This window comes from Bufo bufo, chromosome 3 (assembly GCF_905171765.1).
Source record: "Bufo bufo chromosome 3, aBufBuf1.1, whole genome shotgun sequence".
In the NCBI taxonomy this organism is placed as follows: domain Eukaryota; kingdom Metazoa; phylum Chordata; class Amphibia; order Anura; family Bufonidae; genus Bufo; species Bufo bufo.
In genome coordinates, this window is record NC_053391.1 from 679703491 (window position 1) to 679725088 (window position 21598).

A 21598-nucleotide genomic window follows, 5' to 3' on the forward strand; every position below is an offset into this window, starting at 1 on the left:
TTTAAAATGTTGCCAATATTTTCTCCAGAGACTTATATAGCGTCTGGCTTCTATTTCTGCAGATAAGAAAAGTCAAACCTTGGCCTTTTTATACCTGTTATGTAAATGTCCTCCGTGGCTAGAATTCCCCTGGGCCAAGGAATCTCAAACAATGATTGACTTCCATTGTAGAAAATGCACATTTCCATGTCTTTGTTCAGCTGAAGCCCTTTCTATGGAGACAGGTTATTCCTAATTATTTAATAATTTAGAACTTTAAGAGGCTTTCTGCCCGATGACCAGATGAAGGTGGATTTGTCGGCTGCACCATTGATTTAGAGAGTCTCTACGGCTGTGGATTAGACTGGTCAAATTGCAAAATTACTTATTTTTAACCGGTAAAAAATTACAGCAGATGAAGCCAATTTGATCATTCATAGGAACCCTTTGCTGAGATGGTAGTCCTTAAATTAGGACAGATGTCCTAATAAGGGTGATCAAGTGGTTGGAATTTCGTAGGTAGTTTAAACTTGGAGGAGTCACCAGAAAGCTTGGAAATAAGGCCATGCTCATAATGGCATGTATAACAGAAACCATCCTTAATGGAACCTTCAAATGGAGGCTTGTAGCACTTTCCCTTTAAGTCTTTTTAACCATTTATGTAAGGATTTGAGGTGACACATGACGCTGTAGACACCCAAAGAACAGAAGGAGCCTTGTCCCTACGTATTTTAGTTTCAGTAATCGGGTGAATTTTCCTAAGGAAGCAAAAAGAGAGAGCGCACCATAGGGCAGTAGGTTCACAGTTCGTGGAACAATTGTAGAAAGTAAAAAGTGGAGGCTCACCTTATGGAGCTGTGCTATGAATAGGCGCAACTCTATCGTGCATTTGTAGGTAAAACGTGTCCGGCACACAGCGATGCAGCCGTCGTGTCCAGAGGCTTCAGGAGATGAGACCCAATCTTCTCCAAAGGAATTTGCAATGGCTTAAAATGGCTATATGATGTATTTTAGGGCAAGACTACTTTTTATAGCCACGTCATGGTGGTTGGTGCCCACTAGTTCCTCTACCCAGTGAAAGGAAGCCTGGTCTTGTGATAGGTGGCCCTCAAAGGGGTTCTTCTTGCTAGGTTAAGTAGGGATTGGACCATAGCTTTGTATATGACTGGAAATATAGCTAGGTATGATGACACTGTTGGTTCTCTACTTCCATATCATCTAGTCATTGAGTGCTTACCTGCAATACCAGTGGAGTAGTCATAGGTGCTACATTGGCTGCAGTTGCATCTTGACCACTATGCCAAGAGTTGGAGAACAATAGAGCTATTTAGCTATAGTGGCATGTAACGTCGTTGATTGCGGGACCAGGAATGATTTCTATACCAAAACTGAATAGCTCCAAGAGTTCTATTCATGGTCTTCATCTCTCAATATGCAGATTCCATGATAGTTTGCAGGTAAACAAGTCCATATTACTAAGTAGTTATCGTTCAGAAAATGGAGTCTTGATAGACATTTCAATTAAGTCCATCTCTATTTGTCGTACAGTAGAGTACAGACTATCATTCACTGTTATCTGCCATTTCAAGCTAATGAGAGGCTGACTGTACTGTTCCTCATTGGCATGAAGGACAAGAAGTTCAGTGATTACCAAATGATTACCACGTATCTACATACCTCCAGTGCTGAGAACCTCCAAAGACATTTCCATCTGGGTGTGAGATATCAGTCGCCCTTATAATGCTTTCTATTCTACCTTCGTGTTCCTTTTATCTAAATCCAGTAACTATTGGATTCCTTCTTTTCAAAGCATATGTTACTTATTATCTTCACGTTTTGGGATTTGTAGTAAATGCCCTAATAGGGAGACTGATCTGTGTTGCCAGTGCCTTGTTTTTCCTCTATATTCCATCAGATCATGTCTCAGTTGTCCATCACGAGCCACTTTAAAGGGAAGGCGTCTTGTAGTTCTCAAAGAGTTAGATTGAAGGCTTGGGTTTCACTGATAATTTTTACCATGTGTGGTGTTCAGCTCTGCTTTGGGTTAGCTGAAACATTGGAATCAGTGCAGAAGTGGTGGAAGCGGAGGGAGCTGTCCTGGGATTTCACTTCTTTGGTACTCACTAGTTCTTCTGCTGAAGATCCAACACTTGTAAATGTAGCATGACCACTGTAGATCATAAGTGGTTGTCAACCTATTTCCTTATACCCTATTACGATGGAGGTAATGCCTTCTGCTCAAGACTCCTATATACTAAAGGGCATCTACTACCAAGAAGAGTTCTTGATCTAGAGGACCTTTGGTAATTATGTAGACTTGGTCATGCTTGCCCCTTAAATTACCTCTATAAGACTTCTGTGGATTACATTCTACCCAAATATACCACTCTACCCAATATAACATATTGATGTCAATCTATCCACTAAAAAGAATACCAGAACCTCTTTGTCCTCAACATTTTTGGTTGCTAATGTGACCTTCTCTACAACAAAGGTGGCCATGAAGTCTTAAGGTTTATAGGAGGGGCTATGGGGCAAAGGTATAGGTACCATAGAGAAAGTTCATTTGACTGCTACGAAGCCACTGGTGATAAGTGTCCTACCCAGGTTGTCTTAGGCTGAATTCCCACTTTAGTTATTCGGTCCGTTATTTCCATCAGTTATTGTGAGCCAAAACCAGGTGCAGGGCAAAAACACAGAACAGGAGCAAATCTTTCCAATATACCTGATCTCTGTGTAGGCTTCACTATGCGTTTTGGCTCACAATAACTGATGGAAATAACTGATGTGTGAACTCAGCCTTAGAGTAACCTTCTTCTTGGCCACTTTAACATGGTGTAGAATTGCTCAAGGGCAATGAAAGAGGTGAAGAAGGACCAAGATCCACTGCACAATGTGGGGATAGATGTGGTGGCATGGGCAAGCACTAATGTGGGACTTAAAAAAAAAAAAACTCTCCTTTTTGAACACACATTTTGGTTTACCCTAAATTTCCATTATTTTAGGCTCCACAGGTTTTGTAGCCCTTTAAAGACTTTGGACGTTTTTGCATTAGAATTTTTTCATTTGCCTCCCGAATGCATGCTTAGGCAACTTTTTTTTAAAAGTCTTGATTTTAAATGTTTCCTGATGCCTCTCTATGCAACTTTTCTTTCTCTCTATGTTAGAGAAAGTGGGGGTGGGGGTTGTACGCAGCAGATCAGAGTGTGGAGATGGTGGAAGGCATCCAGTGGCGTAACTAGAAATGACTGGGCCCCACAGCAAATTTTTTAATGATAGAACCCCCATTCCCCCCCCCCCCTACCCGCAAGTTCTTCGCAACCCTCTCATCTCTAATCAAGATTGCTCTCTCAGATAAAACTCAGCAGCCAGTCCGTCAGTTTCCTACATGTATATACTGTATGTCATGTTACTGTGTATACTGTCATTGTATAATACTGTTGAGGGGACCCTAACAATAAAATCTTTTAGTCCTCCTCCTGGGTGGGCCCCTTCTGAGATCAGGCCCCAAAGCAGCCGCTTTCCCTATAGCTACGCCATTGAAGGCATCAAAAGAGGGCAGCTCTCACAGGCTGTAGATGGGGAGGAAAATACATACAAGGCTGTATGCAGGAAGAAGACAGCAGCATCCTGGACACACGGGTCCAGCATGTATTAGGGAACAGGTTGTACACTAGATATCAGAGGGTCTGAAAATAAATGAAAAAATTATGATTGCAGACTTAAATTTAGTGCAACTTTTTCCTGTAGCCATTAAAATAAATATATCAAAATATATTTTCCATGTCAAAGGTAACCATAGCCTTTAAGCAAGAAATTTATAATTTCCACCATACAGGATATTTTTGCTATTCACCGCTCACAACCCCAGTCAATTTTAAGGGGAAAAAAAACTTGCGTTTCATTTTTTTTTCATGGCCTGATTTCAATTTCACAGTATTTTTATTTTTATTTTTATTTTTTCTTACAATACATAACCCATCAGAAAGGGAGATGTGACAGCTCTAACAACACTTTAGGAATTCATTACATGTGTGTTAGGAGGGCGGATAGGAATATCATGAATGGATATTATGCCGAGGTCAGCATGGTCAGCTTACCCAGTGATCATAATCACACGGACAGACTCGGAAATGCAGGATGGATCAATAAATTAATAGGTGCCGTAACCTTGTAGCCTTTTTGAAGTGCTTTAATGGAAAACACAAGTTCCTGCCTCTACTTTTTGCTATTTTCTTGACAACTACTCCTGACATCTATTTAACACTGATGGTCTCCAAAATGATAGGCTGCAGAATCTTTTTCCTTTTGTTTTCACTCTTCTCGGGGAATTGTTCTTTTGTTCTAACACAATACCGAAAATGAAGCTGCGGCAGCGTACTACACCATCTCAGGAAATATGTATTTTTATATTTTTCCCTAAGATGGACCTGATACCTGATGTGGAGCAAAATTAGATAAGGATGCAACTTAGGCATCAATCCATATATAATCCTGTGCAGGGAAACTACAGGGGCTTACTCTTTTTGGCTCAGTGGTCCCCTATCAGGTAAAGGTAGCACTCTGCTCCTTTGGGATGGAAGCCAACCTAATGTAATCATTATGCATGCCACGTTATCTTACTGTACAAATGAAAACCAGATGTTTAGGTTGTACAGAATCTGTAAATTACGTAAGTTGTTCCTAAGTAAGTTTTGTGGTATGGCTACAATAATAGTGCCTCACCATAAAAATGGCTACCACAGTGCTCATATGGTCATGCCAATCGCAGAGCCCCCATAAAAGTGCCTTCCCCTGTAATAAAACCCAATGCAGTGCCTCTATGATAGAGCCCATGTTGGTGCACCAAAGATAGAACCCAGTGCCCTAACAGTGCTCCTGTGGTAGATCCCAAGGCAGTGCCCCAATCATTGAACGCCTAACACAGTTGCCCTTGTGATAGAGTTCTAACATGGTAGAGCCTAAGGCAATGGGCCCTGTAGTCCAGCAAAACACAGTGGCCTCTGTGGTAGAGGGGAAGGTAGTGGCCCCTGTTGGAAAATTTATGGGGATCCCAGGAGAGATAGCTGTCAGCCAAACGATGCTGACATCTATCGAAAGTTTATGGGCAGCTAAAGATGTGTTCATGTGAACAGTCGTCAACCGCCACTCATCACTAACTTCTTTCAATTCCTCATCCCTGAAAAGTCTGTCAGAAATCGGCAATCTAGAACTAATACCTTCTGCCAGGACATTTCCCAGTTTTGCAAAGGAAGGCTCCTGCAATGTGGTGTGTGCATGGAGAAGGAAGTTGGGGTCACCCTAAGCTTGGACCATCTTTCTCCACTCCATGACCTCCAGAGGAATTTGCCGGCAGCCAGCCTCCCTACAGTCATGTTTGCACATTTAGTGCCTGAAGTGATAGTGATGGGGATTTCAGCAAGTGCCTTAGGGTTCTCCATACTTTCACATATTGTCTGCTAAAGCTCACCTATTTACCCTGTATGCCACTCCTATTCTGTCCATTACATTTGAACTTGTATTTATTTTGCAGAATCCGTGGATGACTGTCCCAGTAATTGCTATGGAAATGGAGAATGTGTGGCTGGAAACTGTCACTGCTTCCTGGGCTATCTTGGACCAGACTGTGGAAGAGGTGAGAAAACACATTTTATATTTAAGGAGAAAAACAGATAATTGGAGACAAAATACCATAAAGGTAACCCATGTGGCTGCTACGGGGCCTCCGGAGAGATTTCCATGTTGGTCTCGTCTTCATTTTAGTTGGTGGTGAGAGCTTGGTCTGGGATTTGGTTTCCAGAGCTGCTGCAATGCTAGACATGAAAGTAGGAGTCATCCCTCCCAATACTTGTTTCCCCTCTCGTGATTCATTATTATGCCTCACCTTCCATTCACCCAGATAGGCACAAAAAACCATAGACATATTTATGTAAAGTCAGCCTTTTACAGGGCCAGTTAATGGAACAATCCCTGAAAAAAGCAAGGCGGTTGAGATGTATAGGGCTGAGGCCACAAGACCTCCGGTTACAAGTGGTGCAGAGGGCGCTACAGGAGAGAAGGTTAACACGGCTGTCTGAAACAAGATGTTTAGAAGTGTGGTGTGGGACAAGGCCACTAGAACCTCCTGTTACAGATGGATTAGCAGTGTGGTGTGAGATTTGGTCAAGAGGACCTTCTGTAATGACTGGTTAGGATTGTGGTGTGGAATACAGGGGCGTAGTTAAAGGCTCATGGGCCCTAGTGCAAGAGTTCAGCTTTGGCTCCCCTTCCCTCAGTGCTTTGTGGCCAGAGGCAGAGAAGTACATAGCCTTTGTGCCTCAGGCAAAAATCGAAAGTCCCCCCCCCCCCCCCCCCATGCCAAATTATTGACCTAACCCCTTCCCTCCAGCCAGAGGTGTAACTTGACCAGCATGCACTTTCTATAATACCAGTGTCTTCTTATGTGGTACAAGGGTCTTTGGGCCCGGTAGAAACTGCTACCTCTGCATCCCCTATAGTTAGGCCCCTAGTGGGATGGGATCACCAAAACCTCCTGTTATGTGTTGTTAGAACGTGGTGTACGACTGGGCCACCCGGATATCCAGTTACAAGTGGTTCAGAAGTTGGTATGGAATGAGGCCACCAGGATCTCTTGTTACGAGTGCTTAGTACTTTGGTGTGGTATGGAGTCACCAGAATCTCTTGTTGGAAGTGGTTTGGAGGGTGGTATGGATTGGTCACCAGGATCTCTTGTTGGAAGTGGTTTGGAGGGTGGCATGGATTGGTCACCAGGACCTTTTGTTACAAGAGGATTAGGAGTGTAAGATGGGTTCACCAGGGCCTTTTGTTATGAATGGATAGAAGTGTGGTGTGGGATGGGGTCACCAGGACCTCCTCTTCCACATGGTTAGCAATGTGGCAGTGTCAAGCATCTCCTGAAAAGGCCTTATTTTCTATCTTGCTGTGGCACTCTGAATCCTGTGTGTACCCCAATGCTGGAAGGTCAGACACTGTAAATTAGACAGTGGAAGGAGAAGGGTCCCCCATGAACATTAGAACATTGATATTTTTCTTATCTGTCCCCAGCATCCTGCCCTGTGTTGTGCAGTGGTAACGGACAGTACATGAAGGGGAGATGTCTCTGCCACAGCGGCTGGAAAGGTGGTGAATGTGATGTCCCCACAAGCCAGTGCATTGACATAACCTGCAGCAACCATGGCACCTGCATCAGTGGAACCTGCATCTGCAATCCGGGGTACAAAGGAGAGAACTGTGAAGAAGGTAAAAAGAAAATTTGCAGTAGAGCGGATTTCATTTTCATATGTAATTCCCCATGAAATTAATAAAAAAAAAAAGGGTTGGAACAGCAGCAAGAAGGATGGATCTGAAGACAAGACAATAGGGGAGGGAGGAGGACGCAGCTGACTGCTGGCCTCATCTGGTCTGGGTCCATAAGCAGCAAAACATTCCAAGATAGAAAATCCTTTTGTAGTCTTTTTCTAAAAAAATATTCTTGGATCTCATTCTAGGAGAGGCGATAAACTGTACGAATTGTGCAGAACATGGTCCTTTCTTCATGGTCATCAATGACCACATTATGCTACGGTAATGCTTCACTGGGCTCCAAGATCTTTGATATCTTCCCATTAGTGAAGACCACACTATGGGAGCTTAGTAACATAGCATAAAGAGAAGTGTCCTGCGGAGTGTGGGGGCAGGAAAACCTTCTCTGGAGTATATAATTGTATAGATTCCTAGTGCTGAGCACTTACAAGCTGCCATGTCTGTGAAGATGACTAGTGACCTGAGATGAGAAAAATGCATGAGATGGAGATAGATAGATATGAGATAGATGGAATATGTGCACATTTTTACATTACACCTGATCTCTCAGTAGGGTTCTCTCCTGGTTTTGGCTCACAATGATGGAAATAACTGGCCAAATAACTGAAGTGTGAACTTGGCCTTAGATTGAAATTAGATAGCTAGATATTAGATAGATAGATAGATAAAAAAAAGGTAAATATTTAGTGAATACATTTTTCATTTTTTATTCATTTTGGAGTGTGCTGCCTGTTTACCTTTTTTTTAATTTTTTTAAATATATTTTGGACATTGGTCTAGTTCCATTGGGCTTTGCACCTCATCCTTTTGCTGGTTTTATTTTCCTGGTGCTGCCATTTTTGCATAGATAGATAGATATTTGGTACATGAAGATAGCTGGATATGGGAGAGATTGATAGATTAGATTAGATGGATAGTAGATACATATCCCAGTTCTGGGCTCACAATTATAAAAGAAATAAAATCTTTCCATTGAGACAGTTTTATCTTCCTAATCCTCCAGTTGTGCCGGTTATGGAGGATTTCTCACCATAAATGACTTAAGCCTTGCAGTCCAGTCCATCCCTGGCTGAAGAACATAGCATGGATCAGATCTCATTACCTAAGCTTGGTTACAAGTCCAAGACTAGCACAGCTGGAGCTGGTATTTCTCCTACTTCTCATGATGAGGACCATTTGGGGATTTGTGCCTGTAAGAATGCAATTCTTCTGGAGGAATTAGATTAATTATGTGGATTAAGAAGATCTGGATTGTGTTAACATGACCATTTGTTGCTTGTCAAGAAGTTCACAGCTCTAGTGTTGCCTTTGCTAATAGTGAATATTTTTATATATATATATATATATATATATATATATATATATATATATATATATATATATATTGCCGCCCTCTGACTCGTATACATTGTATGAGCTACAAAGAGGGGAGGTGGAAGTGACAACTGCTCTGAATACATTATCTGTTTCACAAATGTGGTTGACACATTTCTAGGTGATACAGCAATTGCCTTGATGAGTCAAACTGAATTACAACGTTGCCTCTTGTGTACAAGAATATAACTACTATAATACTGCTCCTATGTACAAGAATATAACTACTATAATACTGCCTCCTATGTACAAGAATATAACTACTATAATACTGCTCCTATGTACAAGAATATAACTACTATAATACTGCCTCCTATGTACAAGAATATAACTACTATAATACTGCTCCTATGTACAAGAATATAACTACTATAATACTGCTCCTATGTACAAGGATATAACTACTATAATACTGCTCCTATGTACAAGAATATAACTACTATAATACTGCCTCCTATGTACAAGAATATAACTACTATAATACTGCTCCTATGTACAAGAATATAACTACTATAATACTGCCTCCTATGTACAAGAATATAACTACTATAATACTGCTCCTATGTACAAGAATATAACTACTATAATACTGCCTCCTATGTACAAGAATATAACTACTATAATACTGCCTCCTATGTACAAGAATATAACTACTATAATACTGCTCCTATGTACAAGAATATAACTACTATAATACTGCTCCTATGTACTAGAATATAACTACTATAATACTGCTCCTATGTACAAGAATATAACTACTATAATACTGCCTCCTATGTACAAGAATATAACTACTATAATACTGCTCCTATGCAAGAATATAACTACTATAATACTGCCTCCTATGTACAAGAATATAACTACTATAATACTGCTCCTATGTACAAGAATATAACTACTATAATACTGCCTCCTATGTAAAAGAATATAACTACTATAATACTGCTCCTATGTTCAAGAATATAACTACTTTAATACTGCTCCTATGTACAAGAATAGAACTACTATAATACTAACTCCTATGTACAAGGATATAACTACTATAATACTGCTCCTATGTACAAGAATATATCTACTATAATACTGCTCCTATGTACAAGAATATAACTACTATAATACCGCTCCTATGTACAAGGATATAACTACTATAATACCGTTCCTATGTACAAGAATATAACTACTATAATACTGCTCCTATGAACAAGAATATAACTACTATAATACTGCTCCTATGTACAAGAATATAACTACTATAATACTGCCTCCTATGTACAAGAATATAACTACTATAATACTGCTCCTATGTACAAGAATATAACTACTATAATACTGCCTCCTATGTACAAGAATATAACTACTATAATACTGCTCCTATGTACAAGGATATAACTACTATAATACTGCTCCTATGTACAAGAATATCACTACTATAATACTGCTCCTATATACAAGAATATAACTACTATAATACTGCCTCCTATGTACAAGAATATAACTACTATATTACTGCTCCTATGTACAAGAATATAACTACTATAATACTGCCTTCTATGTACAAGAATATAACTACTATAATACTGCTCCTATGTACAAGAATATAACTGCTATAATACTGCCTCCTATGTACAAGAATATAACTACTATAATACCGCTCCTATGTACAAGGATATAACTACTATAATACTGCCTTCTATGTACAAGAATATAACTACTATAATACTGCTCCTATGTACAAGAATATAACTACTATAATACTGCTCCTATGTACAAGAATATAACTACTATAATACTGCTCCTATGTACAAGAATATAACTACTATAATACTGCTCCTATGTACAGGAATATAACTACTATAATACTGCTCCTATGTACAAGAATATAACTACTATAATACTGCCTCCTATGTACAAGAATATAACTACTATAATACTGCTCCTATGTACAAGAATATAACTACTATAATACTGCCTCCTATGTACAAGAATATAACTACTATAATACTGCCTCCTATGTACAAGAATATAACTACTATAATACTGCTCCTATGTACAAGAATATTACTACTATAATACTGCCTCCTATGTACAAGAATATAACTACTATAATACTGCCTCCTATGTACAAGAATATAATTACTATAATACTGCTCCTATGTACAAGACTATAACTACTATAATACTGCTCCTATGCAAGAATATAACTACTATAATACTGCTTCTATATAATATAACTGCTATAATGCTGCCTCCTGTGTGTAACTATAATACTTGTTCACGTACAGCCTGTGGTTAGAGCTTGCTGTATAATCTCTTGTCTTGTATCCTACTTTCCATGCCAAGTGTAGGCCCCTAAGGTTCCATTCCCCCCCCCCCCCCCCCAAGTCCCCACAATGGTGCAGTCACTCGAAAAGAACCAAGCCCAACAAAGAGAGTGTATCTAATCCTGTCCCAGAAAAAAACTGCCAAAAACCTGGGGAGTGGGGGGTGATAATGGCCATTGTATCGGCTCCCTCATGAAAGGATCTCATTTCAACATGAAAAATGGTGATAGGATTATGATAAATGGGGAGCTGTGACACGTACATTCTCCTCTCATAATCCCGGGTCGGGGAGCTGAGGCAGCAGAATGGCCTCCTCTATGTGACAGAGTCTCTTTTAAAAAGCTGTCTCTCTTTTCCTATTGACCTTCAGAGTAAGTGATTAATGACGGAGCGCTCTCTGTTTGTCATCTGTTGAGGCTCCTCTCGCGCAGCGCTCATCCCATCTGCTGTGGTGTGTTGTAGACCGCTGCCCACCGGCTTCATTCTATCCTCTCATTTATAGAGACTTTATTTGGATTTCTCAGTTTTTTTATAATTCCTTTAGGTCAGTGGGAGTTAAATTTATATGATGGAACAACTCGATAAAAAAAAAAGAAGTTACCAAATAAGTTTAAAAAAATATTTATTTAAATCAAAAATTTTCAAAAAATCTAAAATTTTAGTTATGCCATATTTGAACTTTTCAAAATGAAATAACAAAATAAAAATAATTTAAAACATATTTACTATGTGGTAATTTATAAAAAAAAAATTTCCCTTACATAGATGAACCCCTCAATTTCTATTGAATGAGCTGACTGTCTTAGGGTCCATTCACACGTCCCTGGTGTACTGCGGATCCGCAATACACCCGGCCGGCACCCCCATAGAACTGCCTATTCTTGTCCGCAATTGAGGACCAGAATAGGACATTTTTTTTGCGGGGGCCAAAGCCCGGAAGTTCGGGGTTGCGCTACGGAAATGCGGATGCGGAGAACACATAGTGTGTTCTCCGCATCCATTCCTGCCCCATTGAGAATGAATGGGTCCGCACCCCTTCCCGATATTGGGGAACAGAGGCGGACCCATTTGCGGACGTGTGAATGGACCCTAAGGGTTCATGCACAAGGAACGTATTTTTTTCCGTTTTGTGTTCTTTCAGGTCCGTAAACAGAACCATTTATTTCAATGGGGCTTTGAAAAAAAAAAAAAACGGAAATGACTCCGTGTGCACCTTGATGATCGTTCTCAGGTCTATGGCCAGATTTAGGATTGTAGCACTAAATGGACTCGGCATTTACATGGAGTTTGTAGGGCGCCACGTATATCTCCTATGGCTGCGGTATGATGCTGTATGTCGCCATATGGCATCCACGGGAGTATACCTCCATAATGTGGCATAGTGAAACATGTCACAAGAAAAACATCCATATAGGACTGGAAGCAAGCCACGGTACAGAAAGCCCACAGACTGACTGGCCTGATGGTTTCAAAGGACCCTAAGCTACAGGATCCAATATGGCCACCAAAGCAGTTCAAATAAGGCCAGATTATGAGATAAAGTAAGGAATAGATGATCCATATAGTCCTGTAATGGTCAGGATATGTTTATTACTTTATTATTATTATTGGTGTTATACTTTTTATTATTTTTGTTACTTGTTTGTTTTTATTTTTTATAATGCCAATGGACGCAAAAATAATAAGATTAAATTCCCAAAAATACAAGAATAATTAAAGCGAAATAATGATTAAATTTATATCCCTAATTTTAATTTTTTATTTTTTATTTTTTTTAGTGGACTGTATGGATCCTACATGTTCCGGGCGGGGTGTATGTGTCCAAGGCGTGTGCCACTGCGCCGTCGGCTGGGGTGGGACAAGCTGCGAGAACCCCCGCTCTACCTGTTTGAATCAATGCTCTGGACATGGAACCTTTCAAGCTGAAACTGGTGTCTGCACCTGCGATCCCAACTGGACTGGTCACGACTGCTCAATAGGTAAGCCTGGGTGAAGCCTTGCCCTAATTATTATTGCGGGGTATTATGTGAAGGGGGTGGAAGCAAACATATTGTCTCCAATTTTTTTTTTTTTTTTAAGAATAAAGCCCTATTCTTAACTGATAACCAAACGTTAAAAAAAAAATGTTAACAAAAAATTGGCAAATAAATTAAAGGGGTTTCTGGGAGTAAAATAGGAATTACCCTTCCTCAGGATAGGTGATCCATATTTGATCGATAGGGATCCGATTCCCAGAACCCCCACCAATCAGCTGTTTGAAGTGACTGATCGTTGAAGGTCCAAATCCTGGAACCAGTCAGCTGTTTGAAGAGAGCATGGTGCTCAGGCAAGGACTGTGGCCTCTTCATAGGGCGCCAAGGTCATCTCCGTGCCTCATATAGCCGCTCAGTCCAATACGCTTGAAAGTGACCGATGGACATGACGTCACGGGAAGAAGAGGCAACTCTCTTTTTAGCCCCCAGGCTCCTTCCAACAACTGAAGGGATGACCTCCTGAAGATAGGTCATGAATATTGAAGTCCCAGAGACCCCCTTTAAGGAAAACCGGTGGGTCGATTTGGCCTATTGGGTACTGGGATTTTTGTCTTCTATTTTTTTATATTTTTTTGTAGGATTATTTAGATTTTTTTTATTTTTATATCTGGAATGATTCACCTGTCAGAGGTGGGCATGATTTCCATGTGGTCAGGGGTACAAAAATATTTGGGGGCACTCATCACAGATTTTTCAGCTGGGCCCAGGAGCTTTAGGTTACAGACCTGATGTTGGAATTTGATGCTCGTTTGCAGTTGTTTTACGCCTGCCTGGCGCGTTTCAGGCAGTTTGCGGGCTTCTCTCAGTCATTTGCATCCCGACAGCTGTTTTCTTTGCTGACCCAGAGGCCTCCGTTTATCGTAGCGTCCTCTCAGCGCCATCTTTCCAGTTGACTGAATAGATTGTAAATCTGATACTGCCTTTTACATAACCGATGATGGATCCACTCCAACCGCTAGCAGCACGCGCGCCCTGGCATCCCCACTGTGTGTCTAATGTATCTTTCTAGACATTGTCATATCTCATTGATCAACCCACGCTTGTGATGAAGCAGAGGAGCCCCCCCTTCCCCCCTTCCCGAGGCTTTGAGGTCTTCAAACTTTGCAAATGAAATCTCATGTTAAATTCATGGGATGCCGAAGGACACGGCCGCACAGGCGCACACACCATCTCCGGGTGATATTCACACCTCTTCTTGCTGTAAAGCTTTCATTTTAGATGGGGTGAAGCTCTTCAGAGAAGGTGTCATGTCCTCCAGGAGACTTAACAGGGCTTGCACTTAATATTCAAGATGAATAAAAATAGCCACAGATGTGAGGGGCACAAGTCTGTCTTGTCTCAAAAATTTGGTGAGGAGTACCAGTGTTTTGTGCTGCATAGATCCAAGAGTCTTAGACCCCGAAATGCGTCGGTGTAGGTGGAAGTTGCGCAGTCTATTCTCTCCAGTATAATGTTGGCCAAACCTGACCATTTTTTTGGAACCAGACAGCCTTCTTATGTGTATGGGGGTGTCTCACCTCCCCGAGATGGCAGATGGCAGGGGTAAAAAAAATTGGATTGAGAGATTTCGACCTTTTGTGTTCAGGCCTCTGGCAGAGACTCTTTGCCCTCTCTGAGCCAAGTATGGATGGGTGAGATGTGAGTTTGGTAGAAGCTATCCAATGTATATGGCCAGACTAACTCCTGGCGCGTTTTGTACCATAGTACAACGGCAGTTAGTTACGATTTAAAGGGGTTTTCCAGGTTCCTGATATTGATGACCTATCCTTAAGATAAGTCATTAAAATCCGATTGGTGAGGGTCCGACATGCCGCACCACCGCTGATCAGCTGTTCTCTGCAGCCTTTGGCACTGAAACTAGCACTTTGAATTGAACAGGAAGTAGAGCTCCGTTCAAAATGCGGTGGCCGTGCCGGGTTACTGCAGCTCAGCTCCCATACACTTTAATGAAAGTCTATGCTGCAGCACACCAGCATGGCCACTATACTTTGAACAGCGCTGTGCTTTGTGCTCCAGTCAAGAGCTAGTTCCAGTGCCGGAGCCTGCAGATAACAGCTGATCGGTAGGGGTGCAGGATGTCGGACTCTAACCAATCGGATATTCATGGCTTATCCTAAGGATAGGTCATCATTATCACAAGCCTGGAAACCATCTTAAAGAGGGGTTTCCAAATGCATTTGTGCCCTTGACACAGAGGGTACATTTCTCCCTCTTTCTGTGTCTGGTGGTCTAGGGTGAGGAAGAGATTAAAAGGGTTGTCCCTCGACAGGGAGGAAATGACCGTTCAGCCAATCACTGGCTGAGGTGGGTCACCGCTGCGGGCAGTAATTGGCTCAACTGGCATTTCCTGTGTGTCCAGTAAGCACAGGAAGTAGAGACTGGCAGGGGATCGGGAACCACGGAACGAGAGCCAAACAAAAGTTTACAACTTGGTGAGTCTCTTTAAAAAAAAAAAAAAAAAGTCAATTTGCTGGACAAACCCTTTAATATCGATATTTGCTATCCATGGTGGGTCTAGAGGTGTGTGTGGGGACGGGGGGTTAATGATTAACAAGTATTTTTATATAATTAGTTTATAATACGGTGTAGGGTTAGGCCCCTTTCAGACGAGCGAGTTCCACGCATCGAACTCAGTGTGAGTATGCGGCAGCTCCCGTCCTGACCTCCCAGCAATGACGACGTCGCATAGCATTATATTGATTTATGCTGCTGTGTAACCCTTAGAGCTCTGGAATGTATTTCATAAGACTGACCTAATGCTGTCAGTATTATCCCATACATTCCAGAACTGTAAGGCCCCTTTCACACAGGGCGAGATTTCCGCGCGGGTGCAATGCGTGAGGTGAACGCATTGCACCCGCAATGAATCCGGACCCATTCATTTCTATGGGGCTGTGCACATGAGCAGTGATTTTCACGCATCACTTGTGCGTTGCGTGAAAATCGTAGCATGCTCCTCTTTGTGCGTTTTTCACGTAACGCAGGCCCCATAGAAATGAATGGGGTTGCGTGAAAATCGCAAGCATCCGCAAGCATGTGCGGATGCAGTGCGATTTTCACGCACGGTTGCTAGGTGACGATTGGAATGGAGACCCGATCATTATTATTTTCCCTTTATAACATGGTTATAAGGGAAAATAATAGCATTCCGAATACAGAATGCATAGTACAATAGGGCTGGAGGGGTTAAAAAAAATAAAAATAAATTTTAACTCTCCTTAATCCACTTGTTCGCGCAGCCCGGCTTCTCTTCTGTCTTCTTTCTTCAGGACCTGGGTAAAGGACCTGTGGTGACGTCACTGCGCTCATCACATGATCCATCACCATGGTGATGGATCATGTGAATGACCATGTGATGAGCGCAGTGACGTCATCAAATGTCCTGATGAAGACAGAAGACAGAAGAGATGCCGGCTGCGCGGATAAGTGGATTAAGGTGAGTTAAATTTTTATTTTTTTAACCCCTCCAGCGCTATTGTACTATGCATTCTGTATTCAGAATGCTATTATTTTCCCTTATAACCATGTTGTAAGGGAAAATAATACAATCTACACAACCTTGAACCCAAACCTGAACTTCAGTGAAGAAGTTCGGGTCTGGGTACCACAGTCGGTTTTTTATCACGCGCGTGCAAAACACATTGCACCCGCGCGATAAAAACTGAACAACGGAACGCAATCGCAGTCAAAACTGACTGCCATTGTGTACCTACTCGCGCGGGTTTGCCGCAATGCACCGGGACGCATCCGGACCTAGTCCGGACACTCTCGTCTGCAAGGGGTCTAAGGGTTACATAGCCTCATATATCAGTATGATGCTTTGCGACCTCGTCTGTGCTGGGAGGTCAGGACGGGAGCTGCCGCATACTCACGCTATGAGTGAATCCGATGCGTGGAACTCCCTCATCTGAAAGGGGCCTTAGCTAGTACTAATAGGGTTACTGGTGGTGGTCTTGGGTAGGGAAGTGTATGCTGCTTTCGTTCCACCAGAATTACTCTAAAATTCTGCCTGCCTGCAGCTGCCAATAGAGGGAGCTCTCCACACTGGAATGCTTGCATGTCCCAAATAATTCAGTAATAAATCAGTGTGCACCTCCTAGTGGCTATTACAGAAATATATATTAAAAAAAAAAAATTATAAAAATTTCCCTAAACTATTTGGAGGGGGTATATGGGTAAATTTTCTGATTGCAGATTTTTTTTAATTCTATTTCCTGAACATGATTACAGGGGCGGCCATCTTGCCTGAGCTGTTCTTAACAGCATTTACAAAGCATTAAGAAAAGTTCTTTACGGCAGCCACACGGTCCATAGACACAATGGTCAGGAGGGGACCCCATTGACTTCTATGAGAGAGTTTCTGGGCATGCTCTGTGACCTGTGCAGAGGTCATTGTACAAGGAAAGAATAGAGAAGCTTTGATAATCACCTATTGTGAATGGTGGATCCTGTCTTATCTACACACAGAGGTGATATCATTACAGGCAGGATTAGAATCACAGATAAGCAGGTAACTGCAGTAAAGTGATTGGTACAGACCAAGAAGTGGTGGCTATTATTAGATTTAGGAATTTATGTTTTTTGTTTTAAAAGGGTTTTCCGAGATTTTTTTTTACTGATGACCTTTCCTTAGGATAGGTCATCAGTATTTGATCGGTGGGGATCCGACACCCGGGACCCCCACTGGTCAGCTGTTTGGGCACTGCAGCCTTCTCGCAGCTTACCAAGCACAGCGCCATACATTGTATAGTGGTCATGCTCGGTATTGAATGGGGCTGAGCTGCTCCTAGGCCACGTCAGTGGCATAGGTAAAGCAGAGAGAGGGTCACGACGCTCACAAGAGCGCCAATGCTTTCTCGAACAGCTGATCGGCGGGGATCCTTCGTTTTGGATCCCCACCAATCATAAAAATAAATAAAAAATCTCAGAAAACCCCTTTAAATATACATTAAAAATAACATCATCAAAAATTGATTAAAAATATGTTAAACATAAAAGCATGAATCAAACAATAGGTTATTTTCTGATGACACATTTCCTTCAAGTTTAAAGGGTCACTGAGTTTTTGGAAAACTTTTGATATATCAAGGACATATGAAAAGTCTTGATCGGTGGGGGTCTGAGTGCTGAGACCCGCGCGATCGCTAGAGTAAGGTGAGAGAAGAGCTCACGTATTCTCTCTACTCACTGGAGGAGATGAAATCAGGACAGACTCATAGACTTTCTGTCTCCTGCAGCGGGTAGAAAGTGCAAAATGCGAGCGCTTCTCTCTTCTCATTCTAGGGATCATGGGGGTCTCAGCGCTCAGACCCTCATCGATCCAAACCTTTGACATGTCTGTATGGCATATCAAAAGTTTCACGAAAGTCCAGTGACCCTTTAAAGATTCCCTAGATTTAACAGCATGCGACCTTCGAGAAATTTGGTGCAAATTAAGACAATGCAAAACGGATGTCAAAAGTTTAGGCTAGGGGTTGCACAGTGACTTTTGGTGCGACACCAGTCACCCTGCCGAATATCGCAGTGCTCCGATCCCTACGTCACTCATAATGAAAGTAAATAGGGTCACTCACTTTGCAAAGCTCAATTTACCGCAATACGGCGGTAACAAGAATTCCAAACCTGCTGTCATATTGCGGTAACTTCTGGGTTACAAAGGACACCCCTGCTCATCTTTTTTAGTTGCGATCTTTGGCTGTTTGACGCATTGTGGCCAAAGTCGCCATTTAACCCGACCTGAACTAATATTTTGCATTTTTTACCATATTTTTGCCCCATCTTATGCTATAGAATACACCGCCATGCACAGAGAATTGCCCCAAAAGTGTTCATCTACGGTCACCCAAGCCGAAGACCATTCTTGTATTGCTTAGTTACATAAGACCGCTTCATGTATTGGTTAAGAGATCGTTCCCCCTTTAATGCCAAAAGTTTGGTTTTGCCCTCAGCCACCGTGTTCCCCCCCAGATACCAAAAATATGGTTTTACCCTCAGCTGTTGTTATCCCACCACCCTGTGGGCCCAGACAGACTAAAGACCCTTCATGTTCGCTCATTGCCCTAGACCAGGGGTCAGTAACCTGCAACACTTCTGTCGTTGTGAAACTACAACTCTCAGCATGCTCCATTCACTTCTATGGGATTTCCAAGAACAACCAAGCACATGTGCATGCTGGGAGTCATATTTTCACTATAACCGAAGTGCCAAACGTCGTTGATCCCTGCCCTAGACATTTGGGGCCAACTTTTTACCTCTGATTGGAATCCATTGGGCATGCCATGTATATGGTGCCCTCTGCTAGACTAGAATTCACTGTATTGGGTTCGATGGCTCATGAGCCAAATGGGCTTGTTACAAAAAAATTGTCTAAAAAGTCGGGGCAAGCTCATTGCAGATGATCTAGGTAATAAACCACCCCAGACGTGTAGCTTAATGCATATGCCAGAAGGGAAGCGACCTGCTCCGGCAGTCTTCTAGCAGACTTGGCACCTCCAGGGACTTTTTTTTATTTTTAGCATTTCGGTTTTGGTGGTTTTTGCAGTCTTGTCAGAGGTCAAATGTGCAATCTGTGACTTTAATGGGAAAAATGAGGCCTCCTCCTGGATCCTTGTAAAAAGCTGAAAATCTTTTTTTTTTCACAGGCCGAGTTTCCTCCTTGCTGTATTGGCCCCTTGTGGTAGCTGCTAAAGGACAAGTGCTTTTTTAAGATCTTGTTATGGAGGAAGGTCAGAAGCCAGTCTTGGCCCCTGGCAACGAGTCTCCTTCACAGGAACCATTCTTTAACGTGAAATCTTGGACATCTTTTCATGGGGAATTTTATATTTTCTTTTTTTTAGTAGTGATCAATAAGCATTGTCTTATTGATTTAGGAAGACGGGAGGTCAAGGCAGGGATTACAGTTTATTAGACACATGGATGTGGGTTTGAAATGCAGAGGAAGAGTAAGCTCATTGTCACTCCACGATGCAATTTGGATAATTAATGAAATATACTGCTAAGCACATGGCAAATATGCAATATTAGCCTATGTACAAAAATATAACTACTATAATACTGCTCCTATGTACAAGAATATAACTACTATAATACTGCTCCTATGTACAAGAATATAACCACTATAATACTGCTCCTATGTACAAGAATATAACTACTATAATACTGCCTCCTATGTACAAGAATATAACTACTATAATACTGCTCCTATGTACAAGAATATAACTACTATAATACTGCTCCTATGCAAGAATATAACTACTATAATACTGCTCCTATGTACAAGAATATAACTACTATAAAATTGTCCCCTATGTACAAGAATATAACTTCTATAATACTCCTCCTATGTACAAGAATATAACTACTATAATACTGCTCCTATGTACAAGGATATAACTACTATAATACTGCCTCCTATGTACAAGAATATAAATACTATAATACTGCCTCCTATGTAAAAAAATATAACTACTATAATACTGCCTCCTATGTAAAAAAATATAACTACTATAATACTGCTCCTATGTACAAGAATATAACTACTAGAATACTGCTCCTATGTACAAGAATATACCTACTATAATACTGCTCCTATGTACAAGAATATAACTACTCTAATACTGCTCCTATGTACAAGAATATAACTACTATAATACTGCTCCTATGTACAAGAATATAACTACTATAATACTGCCTCCTATGTACAAGAATATAACTACTATAATACTGCTCCTATATACAAGAATATAACTACTATAATACTGCTCCTATATACAAGAATATAACTACTATAATACTGCCTCCTATGTACAAGAATATAACTACTATAATACTGCTCCTATGTACAAGAATATAACTACTATAATACTGCTCCTATGTACAAGAATATAACTACTATAATACCGCTCCTATGTACAAGAATATAACTACTATAATACTGCTCCTATGTACAAGAATATAACTACTATAATACTGCTCCTATGTACAAGAATATAACTACTATAATACTGCTCCTATGTACAAGAATATAACTACTATAATACTGCTCCTATGTACAAGAATATAACTACTATAATACTGCTCCTATGTACAAGAATATAACTACTATAATACTGCTCCTATGTACAAGAATATAACTACTATAATACTGCTCCTATGTACAAGAATATAACTACTATAATACTGCTCCTATGTGCAAGAATAAAACTACTATAATACTGCTCCTATGTACAAGAATATAACTACTATAATACTGCTCCTATGTACAAGAATACAACTACTATAATACTGCTCCTATGTATAATAATATAACTACAATAATACTGCTCCTATGTATAATAATATAACTACTATAATACTGCCTCCTATGTACAAGAATATAACTACTATAATACTGCCTCCTATGTACAAGAATATAACTACTATAATACTGCCTCCTATGTACAAGAATATAACTACTATAATACTGCTCCTATGTACAAGAATATAACTACTATAATACTGCTCCTATGTACAAGAATATAACTACTATAATACTGCTCCTATGTACAAGAATATAACTACTATAATACT

At 40.9% G+C, this 21598-nt stretch overlaps 1 protein-coding gene across 1 annotated transcript in view; it reads left to right on the top strand.

Moving 5' to 3' along the window:
- Window positions 1-21598, top strand: part of TENM4 (teneurin transmembrane protein 4) — a gene marked incomplete at its 5' end in the record, with an annotated part of 222150 nt that overhangs the window by 116199 nt on the left and 84353 nt on the right. The window contains 3 exon segments of the mRNA XM_040426403.1: window positions 5513-5614; window positions 7045-7239; window positions 12776-12976. Of these exon segments, the coding sequence (XP_040282337.1) occupies window positions 5513-5614; window positions 7045-7239; window positions 12776-12976 (498 nt within the window).